The sequence below is a fragment of the Hyaena hyaena genome, unplaced genomic scaffold (genome assembly GCF_003009895.1).
Source record: "Hyaena hyaena isolate Hyena2069 unplaced genomic scaffold, ASM300989v1 scaffold_254, whole genome shotgun sequence".
In the NCBI taxonomy this organism is placed as follows: Eukaryota; Metazoa; Chordata; class Mammalia; order Carnivora; family Hyaenidae; genus Hyaena; species Hyaena hyaena.
The window spans coordinates 622554-637368 of NW_024080890.1; the positions used below are offsets into that span (position 1 = coordinate 622554).

Consider the following 14815-nt stretch of genomic DNA (forward strand, 5'->3'; position numbering starts at 1 on the left):
CCCTGCGCCCTGGACGCTCGGGGTTAAAGAGAGACCATTATGGGGCGCCTGGGTGGCTCTGTCGGTTGAGTGTCAGGAATCTTCATTTAGGCTCAGGTCCCGATCTCAGCGTCGGTGAGATCGAGCCCTGCATGGGGCTCCGTGCTGGCAGTGCCGAGTCGGCTTGGAATTCTCGGTCTTTCCCTCTCTCTCCCCCTCCCCCAGCGTGCGGGCGCGTGAGCTCTCTCTCTCCCCCTCTCAAAATAAATAAATAAACTTGAAAAAAAAAAAAAAGAGGAAGAGGTCATTAAGCGTGTGCCAGACATTTAGGGGGCTGCAGTTCACTCCGCCAGTGAGGGGGGCTCTCAGCAAGGGAAGCCAGAGAGCAAGCAGAGGGGCCCGTGCAGCGCCCCCGACCCTTGATGCAGGCGACAGACATCTGAAAAGGCAACAACGGAGGAAAAACATGTCTCGGGGAGGGGGTGTCGGCCGCACCCCAAATGGCCTGGCACCACCAGGGCACCGTGTACCAGTCTTCCCGAAGGGTCTGTCACAGCCGCTAACTCAGGAAAGGCAGGGAAGCCCTGGCGCTGCCTGGCCAACTGCTTGCTCCCAGGAATCGAGGGGCCCTTGAAGCGCAGCTCAGGGCTGGGTTTGCCAGCGCTGTCGTCGGACCAGAGCCTGGGTTAAACATCTCAAGAGAAGCCAAGAGCTCAAGAGAGGAGGGTTCGGGAAAGAGAAAGGTAGAAATTTGCTCTGGGTGCTGGCTATTGGGACACAGCGGACTCCAGCTTTACTAACTGGCCTCTCCACCGCTGGCAAGATGGACAGCCTCAAGGGTGTTTTCTAGAGTTTTCTAGAGACAGCCTCAAAGGTGCGTGTAAGAGGGCAGGCAGAGTGCATGGTCACGGGTGGGGTCTGGTATGTGCTCAGCCGCTGGTCACAGGCAGGGAAGGGGACGTGCTGCATGTAGTCTTCTAGACGCTCTGTTGCTATGAGGGCTTTTCTGGTCAGATGTTGCAATGGTGTGGTCATTGTCAACGTCAACGTCTCAAGAAAGTGCAACAAGGAATAACCATTGGCCTCTAGGGTTGAGAGGGCTCACTAACACCAGCATCACTTGCAGCACAGGCTGGCCGGAACCTTGCCCAGCCTTTAGGTCTGCACCCCTGCAGAGGAAGGCCCTCTACAGAGTGTGAGAAAACAGTCGTGAACCCGGGTCTGGGACAGTTACCGGACAGCTATCCTGTTCTCTTCACAAGTTAATGTCATAAACAAGGAAGGAATGAATGAGCATATAAAGGACGGAGAATGAAACCTACAAATATCGACTGGATCCTGGTTCAAAGAAAAAGCTGAAAGGTCATTTTGGAAACAATTGGGAAAGCTTGCATACAGGCTAGATGTTAGATTATAGTACAGAATAGTTTCTTTTCTCAGGTGTGACTCCTGTTTTTGTAGAATGGGGTTCAGCATGTTTTTTCTTTCTTTTTAATGTTTATTTATTTTTGAGAGAGAGAGAGTACAAACGAGGTAAGGGCAGAGAGAGAGGGAGACACAGAATCACAAGCAGGCTCCAGGCTCCGAACTGTCAGCACAGAGCCTGATGTGGGGCTCGAACTCAAGAACCGCGAGATCATGACCTTAGCCGAAGTCAGACACTTAACCAACTGAGCCACCCAGGTGCCCCATCAGCAGGGTTTTTCTTTAAAGGGCTATGTGTCCAGGGATCCCAAGATGACCCCCAGGCTCCCTGATTTGCTAGGACGATTCATGGCTATGATTTATGATGGCAAAAGAATACAAAGCAAAATCAGCACAGGGAAAAGACTTATAAACTGAGTCAAGGAGGAAGCTTCCAGAAGCTTTTCTCAGTGGGGTCACACAGAATTCACTTAATTCCCCAGCAAAGAGCTGTGACACATATGTGGGATGTCATTTACCAGGGAACTGGTCAGAGATCAGCACCTGAGGCTTTTACCCAGGGCTGATCCCATGGAAACCCCCGGCCTGGCTTGTACCAAAATTCCAACCCCCAGAGGGAGAGCGGGTGTTCAGCATAAGCCTGTGAAAATTAGCAAAGGGAGACCTCACTGGAATGGAGTTGAGAAGCTAAAAGGGGGGGTCCCTACCCCTCAGCTTCAGTCACAGGAACAGTTGTCAGTTACAGTGCCGGCAGAAGAGCCTCCACGTGCGAGAATCCTCAGTGACAGGTCCCGACAGGAAAAGATGTACTTTGCGTCTCTTACCGGGAACTGGCCACCTGTGCAATGCAGCTAATGAGAAATGACTGTCACCCCGAACTCCTGCCTTTCTCCAATGGACTTTTGTTCAAAACAGCCCCTTCCCATTTGTTGGACGAGCCTGTGCAGTTTTTAGCAGCTTGCTTGCTCCCCAGTGTAATTCTCTGCTATTCCTGAACAAACCCATTTCAGCTGGTAACATAATGGCTGTATTTTCAGGGTCAGCTAGCCACATCGTTTATGCAAATGCTTCGGCCCAGTGGGGCACCATTATCACCTGGTGGTGGGAACCCCCTTGACTTCCACGTTCTCAGACACCAGCCGACTGTAGGAGCACGGGTTCTAAGGAAAGCAGTCAGGACTTACCTCAACTCTCTACACAGTTGTAAGATAGTGAATATTTTCAGAATTAAAGGCCAGACAGCTTCTACTGTGGTGCAAAAGCAGCCGTAGACAACGTGGAACTGATGAGCATGGCTGTGTTCTGGTAAAACTTTATTTCAAAACCAGGTGGTATGTGGGGCGCCTGGCTGGCTCAGTCGGTGGAGCATGTGACTCTTGATCGCGGGGTCGTGAGTTTGAGCCCCACTGTGGGCGTAAAGCTTACTTTAAAAAAAAAAAAACCTTGGGGCACCTGGGTGGCTTAGTCAGTTAAGCGTCCGACTTTCGCTTGGGTCATGATCTCGCGGTTCGTGGGTTCGAGCCCCACGTCGGGCTCTGTGCTGACTGCCAGCTCAGAGCCTGGAGCCTGTTTCAGAGTCTGTCACTCCCTCTCTCTCTGACCCTCCCCTGCTCACGCTGTCTCTCTCTCTCTCTCTCTCTCCTAGAAATAAATAAAAATATTAAAAATAAATAAATAAATAAAAACTTAAAAAAATTAAAAAAAACAGGTGTGATGGATTTGGCCCATGAACCATAATTCGCCAATATTGGGTATCGAAGAATGTCCTTATTTTCAGGAAATATCTATGTAAAGTGGTAATAGTGACGCGTCATGATATCTGGAAGTTAATTCAATAAATAATCATGCGTGGTAGGAAAGCAAATGTGGCAAACTGTTAGCAAAGGCTGACATTGGCAAAGGGGGACAGGAATACAGGGGTGTGGTGCCGTCTTTTCCCAACGTTCTCTATTTTTGGAGATTTTCATGAAAAGAGTTGGGAAATATTTTAGAAACTGGTTTTAGAATCAGAATGAGATCTTTCACCAGCTATCTAGGTCCCATTGATAAACAGCAATGCAATAAACAAGACAAGGTTGGTCACGAAGTGACGCACCCTCGTGCTATCCAGACAGAAGGCAGAAGACAACCAAACCTGAAGAAAAGAGCGACTTTAATAAACACACAGGTAAGTTGTGAGGCGAAATTTCAACAACAAAATGCAATGACAGGGCACCTGGGGGACCCAGTCAGTTGAGCGTCCGACTTCGGCTCAGGTCATGATCTCATGGTTCGTGGGTTCGAGCCCCGCGTCAGGGTCTGTGCTGACAGCTCAGAGCCTGGAGCTACTTCAGATTCTGTGTCTCCCTCTCTCTCTGACCCTCCCCTGCTCACGCTGTCTCTCTCTCTCTCAGAAATAAATAAAACATTAAAAAAATTTTTAATGCAATGAAATGCACCAATATATAACTAAAATAGGCTTTACCGTATATACAGCTATTAGATACTGGCAGCTAATAAAAGATTTGTATCATGTCCATTTACCAAAATAATAAAAGTGCTATGTTCTAAATGCAAAATTATCAGGGGTTCCTGGGTGGTTCAGTCCGTTGAGTATTGGACTTCGGCTTGGGTCATAATCTTGCAGTTGGCGGGTTCAAGCCCCATATCGGGCTATCTGCTGTCAGCAAGGAGCCTGCCTCAGAACCTCTGTCTCTGTCTCTCTCTGACCCTCCCTTGCTCTCTCTCTCTCTCTCTCAAAAATAAACATTTTTAGAAAATGCAAAATTATCCCTCTTTGGGAAACTTTTCAAAATCTGTTGGGCATTGCAGGCAAGAACCAGCAATGGATAATAAAATTAGAGGCAAAAGTATGATAGAGAAAAGTGATATTTGCATTGTCTCAAAGGTACTTAGTGGTTACAATAGGAAAGTGGTAACTTTATTCAGGATGAAAGTCAACGTCACCAGTGATAAAACACACGGATACCGGGCACCTTCCCTAAGGGGCTCTGGAAGGGCACAGCATCACTTTGGTGGTGATGAGAGAGAAAACCCCTCTGAAGGCCTGATTTACGGGGCGGCGGGGGGAGCGTTTACATTACTTTCTCAGTCAGCCTGACTATACCTCGTGTGTGTGGGCCCAGAGCCTGATTCACGGCCGCGGCCCCGCGCTGCGCACCTGCTCCGGGAACGAGGAAGCTGCACAGGGAAGTCGTCTTGTCCTTGAGCCGCCGCCCAGCGCTGCTGCCGCCCCTGGTCCTTCCCGCCACACTCGTGACTCCTGCCTGGACGCTGCTCTGTGTCTCACACGGTGCCTAAGAGCATATAGCTGTAAAAACTGTTCATTCTCCGAGCACTTCCTTCCCTGTGAAGATGGTGTTTTCCGGACAGCCGTCCTCACCCGGGCTCGAAGGAATCTCTCTTTCTTTCTTTGAGAGATTCTAAGGGTTTGTTCATTTTGCACCGACAGCGCATTCCTGCTCAAAATGCACAACCTCAACCTGACCATGAGGAAATGTCCCCCAGCCCCAGTGAGGATCCGTCCTCAAAAGACGGTCATCTATACTCTTTACAAGTATCTAGGTCCTGGGGTGCCTGGGTGACTCAGTCAGTTGAGCGTCCAACTTCCACTCAGATCATGATCTCACAGCTCTTGAGTTCGAGCCCCGCGTCGGGCTCTGTGCCGACAGCTCGCAGCCTGGAGCTGCTTCGGATTCTGTGTCTCCCTCTGTCTCTGACTCTTCGCCGCTCACTCTCTGTCTCTCTCAAAATGAGTAAACATTTTTAAAAAAATTTTAAAGAAAAAAAGTATCATGGCCCTGAATGACAAAGACTGAAGAGCTGAGTGTCCGCGCCGTGTGGGAGGCGCCTGGACCAGAAAGAGAGCCTCACGGGGACGATAGTGGGTCACTCTGTGGGTCAGCTCTTTGCTGTAACCGGACACTCATTTCCTGCTTCTCGTCACTGCTGTTTCTGCTTATGCACAGCAGCGACACTTAGGGAAACCGCATGCAGAGCTTACAGAAACTATACGGTCTTGGGAACCTAAAACGATTTCATTTTAAAAAGTTTTAAATATTCGACAAAGAAAAAAAAAAGTCTGATGGGAATTTGGGGAACAGACGTGTCTTCCAACTTCTGTACACATTACCGCATGCGGTCTGTCCTACGAAGGCAGGGCTGTCCGTCCGCCCGCCCACACCCAGCACGGGGGCGGTGGCGACGGTGTGTAGCAAGAGCGGTGGACAGCGCACTGGGTACAAATTAGCAACAGACGTGTGCTTATGTACTCTGCAAATAGTAAGCACCATTATGTTTCCATACAATATCACGGGGACCCATTTCTTTTCTTTTTTTTTTAATTTTTTAAAAAATTTATTTATTTCTGAGAGAGAGACTGTGTGAACAGGGGAGAGTCAGAGAGAGAGGGAGACACAGAATCCGAAACAGGCTCCAGGCTCCAAGCTGTCAGCACAGAGCCAGATGCGGGACTCAAACCCACGAACTGTGAGATCATGACCTGAGCCGAAGTCGGACGCTTAACCGACTGAGCCACCCAGGTGCCCAGTTGGGGACCCATTTCTGATCTGTGTCCCACCTGTGTTTTGTTTTCTAGAACATAGAAAAATCAGTGTTTGTGGATCCTCTGTGTTTTCCTACGTCTTGGTTTTGAACTCCAAGTGTAACATGATGGAAATGGCGGGCCCTGGAGCGCGTGTGTGACACCTGTGAGACCTAGCTGTGCACCTCTGCCAGAATGCGTGTGTAAGATGTGCAATTAAGGTGTGTCAGTTCCCCGGGGCCGCCGGAATTAGGAGCCATAAGCTGGAGGCCGGAAGCCTGAAATCCAGGGGTCGGCAGGGCCATGCCCCCCCAGGAAGACTCTAGGGGAGGACCCTTCCCCCACTCACCGCGTGGCCCCCTCCCCGTGTGGCTGTCTTCACGTGCTGCTCCTCCTGTCCGTGTCTCCCTGTCTTGTTTTCTTGCAAGGACACAGTTGGACTTAGTAGGACCCACGAGGAATCTCTCGTAACTAATGACATCCGGGAAGACCCTACCTCCAAATTAACATCACGTTCTCAGTTTCCGGTGCACATGACCTTCAGGGAGGTGCTGTTCGCCCCACTCCAGAAGGGGCAAAGAAGATGAGATAATTAATAGTCACCGGCATCTAAAGACCGGCTACTATGCGCCTCAGACGTCATAGGCACTTTGTAAGCCTTAACACACTGCTTCCAGGGAGGTATGGCTTTTGCCCTGTGGTAGGAGAGCAGAGAGGCTCCCAGGCTGCCCTTCCGCCCAGAGCCTGGCCGACCCAAGGCAGAGGATACGGCCAGGCTGGCCCATGGCGCCCGGCCCAGGAGAGCCTCGCCTCCGAGCTGGGACCCCTCCATGGGTGATCCGTGTGTGTCCTCCACGGGACCCCCACCCTCAGAAGGGCTGGCGTGTCTCTGTTGCTGCCACCTGGAAATCCTTCATATTTTCTTTTTTTTTTTTTAATATTTATTTTTGAGAGAGAGAGACAGAGCGGGAGCCAGGGAGGGGCAGAAAGAGGGAGACACAGAATCCGAAGCAGCTCCAGGCTCCGAGCTGTCAGCACAGAGCCAGACACGGGGCTCGAACTTATGAACCGTGAAATCATGACCTGAGCTGGAGACAGATGCTTAACCGACTGAGCCACCCAGGTGCCACCCTGGTGCCTCCAGTTCTTCATATTTTCTGAATGAGGGGCCCAAAGATTCACTTTGCTGGCAAACGAGACCACGTTCTGGCTTTAGCTAAATGTCCCAGCCCAGTGACCCCCTCACCGGAGCCCCCTGCCTCCTGCCTGCAGACCTTCCCAGACTCCAACCCACTCACTCCTGTTTCATATGCGTGCTTCATCCCCGTGTGTATGCTCTCAATTTCTTATTATAGAAAATTAGGGAAATAAGAAAGGTCAGGAGAAGGAGCCAGACATAGTCTTATGATCTAAAGGAACAACTTTGCACACATCTGCTTATCCTTTTCTGTGCGAAAGACTTTTATTAATTACAAATTAACTTATTAGTATAACTTACTAATTTTATTAAGCACTCTCTTGACAGTTTTGAAACTGCTTTTCAATAACACGCCTAGCATTTTTCCCGTGACATTGTTATTTTCTCAACAATATGCAGGATTAAAAAAAAGCCAATTTGTTTTTTCTAAAAACAAAATTTGCTTAAATAATACCTAAGGAAAATACAGAAAATCACAGAGAACACAGTTATTATGTATTCCACCTTCAGAGATGGCTACGGTGAACAGCTCAGAGAATGCCCGCCACCAGGGCGCCACCGTGAGCCGGATCTCCGGGGAGAAGCCTGGGATCTGCCCCTGGATCAGCCGGTGGAGCAGATGGTGGGGAAACGGGACCATGCCCTTCTAGAAGCGCTTCCTCCACCTGTACAGCCCCTTGCTACAGGTGGCGGCTGGCTTCACGGTGCCTCTAAATTCTAGGATGGAGATTTAAAACAAATTTTTTTTAATGTTTTATTTTTTATTTCTAGGAGAGAGAGAGCATGAGCAGGGGTGGGTCATAGAGAGAGAGGGTCACAGACTGAAACAGGCTCCAGGCTCTGAGCTGGCAGTCAGCACAGAGCCCAACGTGGGGCTCGAACCCACGAACCACGAGATCATGACCTAAGTGAAAGTCGGACGCTTAACCGACTAAGCCACCCAGGCGCCCCTAGGATGGAGATTTTTATAAATTTTCTGTCCATCCATGAATTTTCCTTCCTTCCTGGCATTGAGTTCTCCAATTCTAGTTTTATTTTTTTAATTTACAGAACCGATGATTTGTTTAGTGCCTCCTATGTGACAGGTACGAAGGTGAGGAACAGACCAGTGCTACCCGTCTGACTGCTGGGGACGCCACGAAGGACACAGGTGGTTAGGGGACGGCCTGTTGCGTGCCCGGTGCGGCTGCACCACACGTACCCCCGACCTGGGTCCCAGCCTTCCCCTTGATTCTGCTGATGCTTCTCGCTTAGGAAACCCTCTGCCTGTATTAGTTTACAGCAAGGCCTCCTTCCCTTGATGCGTCCCAATTTTCTCCATCCCTCCAGAGGGCCGGCTCCCTTCAAGGGGCCCTGGCTTGGAAGTAAAGCCACAGTTCACTCAGGTGGCCACTCAGGTAGCGTCCCCAGGTGGCCAGGCCTGTGATGGAAAGCAGGGGCGCCGGGCACCTGTGTTTAGGCTGCCTTCACTGCTATTTCCCTTGCTAGTGAAGATGAACTGGTAACTGGTAAATGCTTGTTGCATAAATGTTATATCTTTCCTTTTCTTCCTGCTTTTCCTTTCTTCCTTCCTTCCTTCCTTTCTTTTTTCTTTCAAGAATTTCTGGGGCTAGAATTTAATTATCAATGGATTGTGATGACAAATTTTTGCATGAGGGAACACAAGCAGCTGATGAGCCCTGGAAACAGGCGTACAGACCCCCGGCCTCAGACCATGAAGACGAGAGCAAAGGAGCCGAGTGTCCTGCGGAGGAAGGGTCCACAAGACGCCCAGGAAAGAGGCCTTGGCTTCCTTACGCCGGGAAAGTCTGAAACTGCAGGGGACCAGCCTCTGCAAGCCAGGGTTGGCCCGGAGAGTGATGGTTGGTGTTGGCGAAAGAAGACACGGAGTAGGGGCGCCTGGGTGGCTTAGTCGGTTAAGCGTCCGACTTTCGCTTAGGTCATGATCTCGCGTTTCGTGGGTTCGAGCCCCGCGTCGGGCTCTGTGCTGACTGCCAGCTCAGAGCCTGAAGCCCGTTTCAGTCTGTGACTCCCTCTCTCTCTGACCCTCCCCTGCTCGTGCTGTCTCTCTCTCTCTCTCCTAGAAATAAATAAAAAAAAAAAAAAGAAGACACGGAGCAGCCTCTTCAGGTGGACTGCTCAAATTTATTCTTCAGCTTAGGGTTTTTATATAGCAAATTCAAACAATCATGCTTAAACAATTTACATTTTTTGAGTACAGTCATAGGACTTAACATTTCTAAGTTTTCTTGGCAACAGTGATTTCATGGTACATGATTTCCACTTCAACCAATAACATTTAACCAGGTAGTCATAGCAAAGTTCTACATATTCTTTACTATGTATGGCCGGGTATCTAAGGATAAGTGAAGCATATTGCCAGAATACATGAGATCACGGTGCCCTTTAATTGTTTAAGTTCAGTGGGTGTGCAAAAACAGGATATACTTGTACCCATGGTTGTAGGTAACAGACTCTCACAACCCCTTACTAAGAAAGAACAATGTCAACATTTATCATAGATGACGTATGGAAATGTTTTACGTGGATGAACTAGAATTTGGTCTCTACATTTACCAATCTCATTCTTTGGCCAGGACAATCCATAAGTTGCCTTACAGGCTTGAAGTCAGCAGGCAAATTTTTCTCTAACACTTTTTCGAGAAGGTCCTCCACAACTAGTAAGTCCTGTTTTTGTCTCTGCTTATGGCATAATATGTGTTCTTACTGGCAGTTAGACCCATACAAGGAAAATGAAGTCTAGGTCTCTTATAGACCCCATGCATGGCAGACTGTCTCCAATTTTGCTAATTGCTACAATATTCATTAGACAACATCTGATTGAGGGGGCAGACATGATATTTAGGTACATTCCATTTTGGAGAAGGGGGGGAACTTTGGGCGATTCTGGTTTCATATTAACCCTAGAATAGACTAACAGCAGAAGTGAGAGTAAAAGGTACAGACAAAGTAGAGAAGAAGAATTCTTCCGGGGGTTCTTCTGACTGCCTTGCAGTCTCTTCCCTGGGCCTTGCCATCAGGGGTGACCTGTGCAGTTTCGGTCTCCGGCACGAAACCTCACACGCGAGGTGTCACAGAGTTCAGGCTGAAGTGATGTCCAAGGCTCCAAGTGGCCCCAGGACCCTGGGTGGGGGAGACATGCTGTCTGGTCTTTTTCTCTGGCTCCAGCAAGACGGGAACCCGGGGCATCATGGAATGAGAGATAAATGTCAGCATTTTCGAGGGCCTTTGGGTAGAAAAAGTGATGCTAATTATGGGAGAGATTTAAGGCAGTGTGTTAATTACAGATAGTGATGGTAATAACTCTATCAGCTGGCCCTGGGGCTCAACACGTTTTACACTTATTAACTCGTTTAGAGCTTTATAAAACTCAAAACCCTTGGAGACTGGTTAGAAGTATTATCCCCACAGACGGAACAGAGATGTTCAGCAGTTAGTCCGACACCACACAGCTCTGCCCTTCCGCAGCTGTCATCTCGGGTCCAGGTAACCCCATACCTGCCTGTGACCCGCTCGCCGCCCCCGCCCCCCCTGCGTCCTGCCCGGCAGACCCCACCCTAGCCCCCAAGTGGGGCCTGACCCCAGCCGGCCCCAGCTGGCTCGCCCCCACCCCGTCCTGACCCGCCGGAGAAGGACGACACCACACCCACCTTGCGGGGCCCCAGGCAGTCGTCCGTCAGGCGCCCGCCGTAGGAGCCGAGCCCCACCGAGCCCCGCCCTCCGGCCCCGCCCCCGCCCCACCGAGCCCCGCCCTCCGGCCCCGCCCCCGCCGCCCCGGCCCCGCCCTGGCGTCACGTGACCGTCTCCGGCTTTAAGCCGAGCCGGCGCGTCAGGTCTGGGTTCCGCTCCGGCCGCAGCTCCTCCGACCGTCGCCAGGATGATGTGCGGGGCGCCCTCCGCCACTAAGCCCGCCACGGCCGAGACCCAGGCCATCGCCGACCAGGTAGGGGGGCGGGGGGGGCCCCGGAAGGCGCTCCCGGCGGCGAGGCCTGCGGGCGCAAGCCTGGGGTCCCCTCCGCGCGAGTCTCCCGTCAGCCGCCCGGCCGCCGCCTCGATTTCCCGTCTGCGACCGCAGGCAGGTGGTGGCGAGGGGGCGCCGAGCGGGCAGAAGTGCCCCTCCGACCTTCGGCGCCCCTCGCCTGCCGGCGCCCCCAGCCCCCTGCCCCCGGCAGCCCCGGGCCTCGCTCAGGCGGCTCCACCGCGCGACCGCAGTGCGGGCTGGTGACTCAGCCCCACGGGACCCGGGAAATGAGGATTCGCAGGGAAGGCTGCGGGGGCTCCGGCCCCTCCCCCGCGGCCTTCCCGGCCGGGGCTAGAGGCTCCTCGCTCGTCAGGGGAGTTCGAGCGCGGCTACGGTCATTTCCTCTTGAATTTGGTGTTGATCATTTGAAAGTGACCTGTAGCGGTGGTGTCGCTGCTGGGAGAAACTGAGGCGGCCAGCCCGCCCCCTGGGCGGCTCTGAGAGGCCGGGGCAGGCGGGATCCCCACCTTAGCACGTTTGTGCCCACTCCTTTGCAGGGAGAGGCGGCTGGGACTGACCCCCGGTAAGAAGACTTTGTGTGGCAGCCCCCTCACCCCCAGCCCGTGAGGAGCGCCCACCAGTCCGGGGCGCTTGGGCCTTGGGCCTCCGAGCCCCTTGGCTACAGGCCAGCCCGTCTTCCCCCTGGTCTGCACCGGTCTGATGAGCACCCACCCCGTAGGCAGGGGCCTGGCCTGGCAGCCGAGGCTCCCACATTACCTGTTTGGCCACCTGCACCTGGCTTTTCTCACCATCCCTTGCCAGTGGCCCAGGGCTTTCCTGCCTCTACTGAAGCAGACCAAGGGAGAGGTGATTCCTTCCCAAAGCCCTGCACCTTTGTGGGGGTGTCACTCACCCCCAGCCCGCCCGCCCCCCCCACCCCCCAACCCCCCCGTTCTGTAAACTGTCAGCAGTCCATTCCTGCAGACCTAGCATGGGGGTTTGCATAAAGAAGGGGGCTCCGGGTGAGTATTTAGACACAGGTCAGGGGCGCCTGGGGGGTTCAGTCGTAAGCATCCGACTTCAGCTCAGGTCATGATCTCTTAGTTTATGAGTTAGAGCCCTGTGTTGGGCTCTGTGCTGACAGCTCAGCGCCTGGAGCCTGTGTCTCCCCCTCTCTTTGCCCCTCCCATGCTCATGCTCTGTCTCTCTCTGTCTCTCAATAATAAGTAGAAATGCAAAAAAAAATTAAAAAAAAATAGACACAGGTCAGCACCGGCCCCAAGGAGAAAGGCACATGACCCAGCATGTACCCTGAGGTTGCACAGATTACTCTTTGGCACTTGAGACAAGGATCAGCTTCTGCACAAAGGCCCTACATCTTAAAGACGCAGTAGGGCCACCTGAGTGATTCAGTTGGTTGAGTGTCCGGCTTCAGCTCAGGTTGTGATCTCACTGTTTGAGAGTTTGAGGCCTGCATTGGATTCGCTGCTGTCAGCTCAGAGCCCAGCCGCCCCGGCCCTTCCCCACTCACGCTCTCTCTCAAAAACAAATAAACATTTAAGAATAAAATAAACACTCAGCCAAGTGCTTTTTACCTGCAAAGCCCTGTGCCTGCCGCCTCCTGCGTCACGGGGCACTCAGGACAGAAGTAGCGAAGACACTCGTGGCACATCTCTAAGAGTAAATAATTACATACGGCCTTTCCATCATACTGTTCAGCTGTTAAGGGAAACGGGGTGCAAACTTGTATATAGGGTTGTAATGATGAAAAGTTTAAAAGCTCCCATGCCTAGAAAACGAAGGGCCAGTGACATGCTGAAGTCCCGTCCTGAAAACCGGTAGAGTTCGGGAGTTTTCTGCCCTTTATTGGGAGAGCTGACCATTTAACGCACCTCTCCGCTATAAAGAACTTCTTGCTGTAGAAGATCTGGAATGGGCGGGCGTGGGAATTCCGTCTGCAGTGTTCCCTGTGAGAACGAAGCTGTGTGAGGTCCTGTAGCAGGCGGGAAGCCACTCATGTCCCCGTTCTGTCCCCTCCCCTAGGTGAAGGCCCAGCTGGAAGAGCAGGAGAATAAGAAGTTCGCTACTTTTAAGGCTGTGGAGTTCAGGAGCCAGGTGGTCGCGGGGAGGAACTACTTCATCAAGGTGAGGGTCGGCCACGGGGGAGGGGGGCCAGGAGTGGGTGGGATCCCAGTCCCCACCCCTGTCCGGGGCGTCCTCATGCAGGCTGACCCAGCAGCGGCACTTAGGGTCAGAGGTCCCCCAGCCTCACTCGTCTGTCTCTTCTCTGTGTCTCTCCAGGTTCAGGTTGACGATGATGAGTTTGTGCACATTCGAGTGTTTGAAAGTCTCCCGCACGAAAACAAGCCCTTGGCCTTGTCCAACTATCAGACCCACAAAGCCAGGCATGACGAACTGGCGTATTTCTAGCTCCCGTTCTGAACATGGCCCGTCTGTGTGGTTCTGTTCTCTGTGGACGTCCCTGGGGCCATAAGCAGAGGCCTTTTCTATCCTGGGGGAGGGGGAGGGAGGGGTCACGCAGCTCTCCTGACTTTTGTTGGGAGAGACAAAGTCAATGCGATCAATGATCTGAATTACTTTCAAAGAGTGCTTCTATTCTCATTTAAATACGTATTTTTAAGTCTTGACAAATTTATTCCTTTGTGGTTTTTTTTCTTTGCTTCATCTGAGGCCATAATCCCTCATAGACGCATCAGGAGGTGAGAGTGATGCGCTAATTTGGTTGTGTCGCAGAGCCGGGCCGGGGAGAGTCGCCCAAGACCCCAACACGGGGATGGCAGACCCCGGCCTCCAGGAGCCCCGCCCCCGCCCCCGCCCCGCCCACCACGCTCCTGCTTGGTCGGTGGCCTGTCTCCAGGCCTTCGTGTCTCCCACAAAATAAAAGGGCAAATCTGATTCTAGATTTAGGTCCAGATGTACTTGGAAGCAGTCACACACCAGCTTACACTCCAGTAGACATACACACGTGTGCAGACGAGGCCACAGGTGTACGTGGGGAACAGGGAATAATTGTGCGGCCTCACTGAGCACCGTCCACCCGAAGGGGCTCTGAGCTCATCCTCCGAGCTTCCGGGCAGCAGCACATCTCTGGGTGTCAACAGAGGGTCCCCACCATCAGTGAGGTCAGTGCAGGGTTTGCCCTGTGTCTGCGTTTGGCACGTAAAGAGCACACTGTTATTATTGCACGACTAAGGGCTGGCGAGAGGTCCGTGTGGTTGGGGTCATGGCAGACAATTATTCCTGGGGTTCAAGTCCGTCTCAAATCGCCAAACCACTTTGCATTTACGGCGGGTGGCCCTTGGTGCTGGGGCTGCAGCGGAAGGAGCGTGCGGCCCAGATCGCGAGGGAAGTAAGAGCACACGCGGGTCACGTGGTGAGCAAAGAGCTTGAAAGCAGCAAGAAGAGGGGCGCCTGGGGGGCTCAGTCAGTTAAATGTCCGACGTCCACTCAGGTCATGATCTTGCTGTTCATGGGTTGGAGCCCACGTCGGCCTCTGTGCTGACAGCTCAGAGCCTGGTGCTGCTTCAGAGTCTGTGTCTCCCTCTTTCTGCCCGCCCCCGTCAAAAATAAACAAACATTAAAAAAAATTAAAAGTGGCAAGAGGAAAACCTTAATACGAGCTGTGTGCGTCCCAATCTCCACTCTTGAACTACAAGAATGAAAAGCT

At 52.2% G+C, this 14815-nt stretch overlaps 1 protein-coding gene across 1 annotated transcript; it reads left to right on the plus strand.

Annotated features, from left to right (window-relative positions):
* The first annotated feature begins 10963 nt into the window (after positions 1-10963).
* Positions 10964-13783, plus strand: CSTB (cystatin B). The gene is made up of 3 exons (XM_039245408.1): positions 10964-11109; positions 13171-13272; positions 13429-13783. The coding sequence occupies exons 1-3, from the start codon at positions 11044-11046 to the stop codon at positions 13555-13557; spliced, it is 297 nt and encodes a 98-aa protein (XP_039101339.1). The 5' UTR covers positions 10964-11043; the 3' UTR covers positions 13558-13783.
* The last annotated feature ends 1032 nt before the right edge of the window (positions 13784-14815 follow it).

Coding starts and splice junctions, on each gene's coding strand:
- CSTB (XM_039245408.1), top strand. CDS start 11,044: ATGATGTGCGGGGCGCCCTCCGCCACTAAGCCCGCCACGGCCGAGACC. Junction 11,110..13,170: donor CCCAGGCCATCGCCGACCAG/GTAGGGGGGCGG, acceptor CCCCTCCCCTAG/GTGAAGGCCCAGCTGGAAGA. Junction 13,273..13,428: donor GGAGGAACTACTTCATCAAG/GTGAGGGTCGGC, acceptor GTGTCTCTCCAG/GTTCAGGTTGACGATGATGA.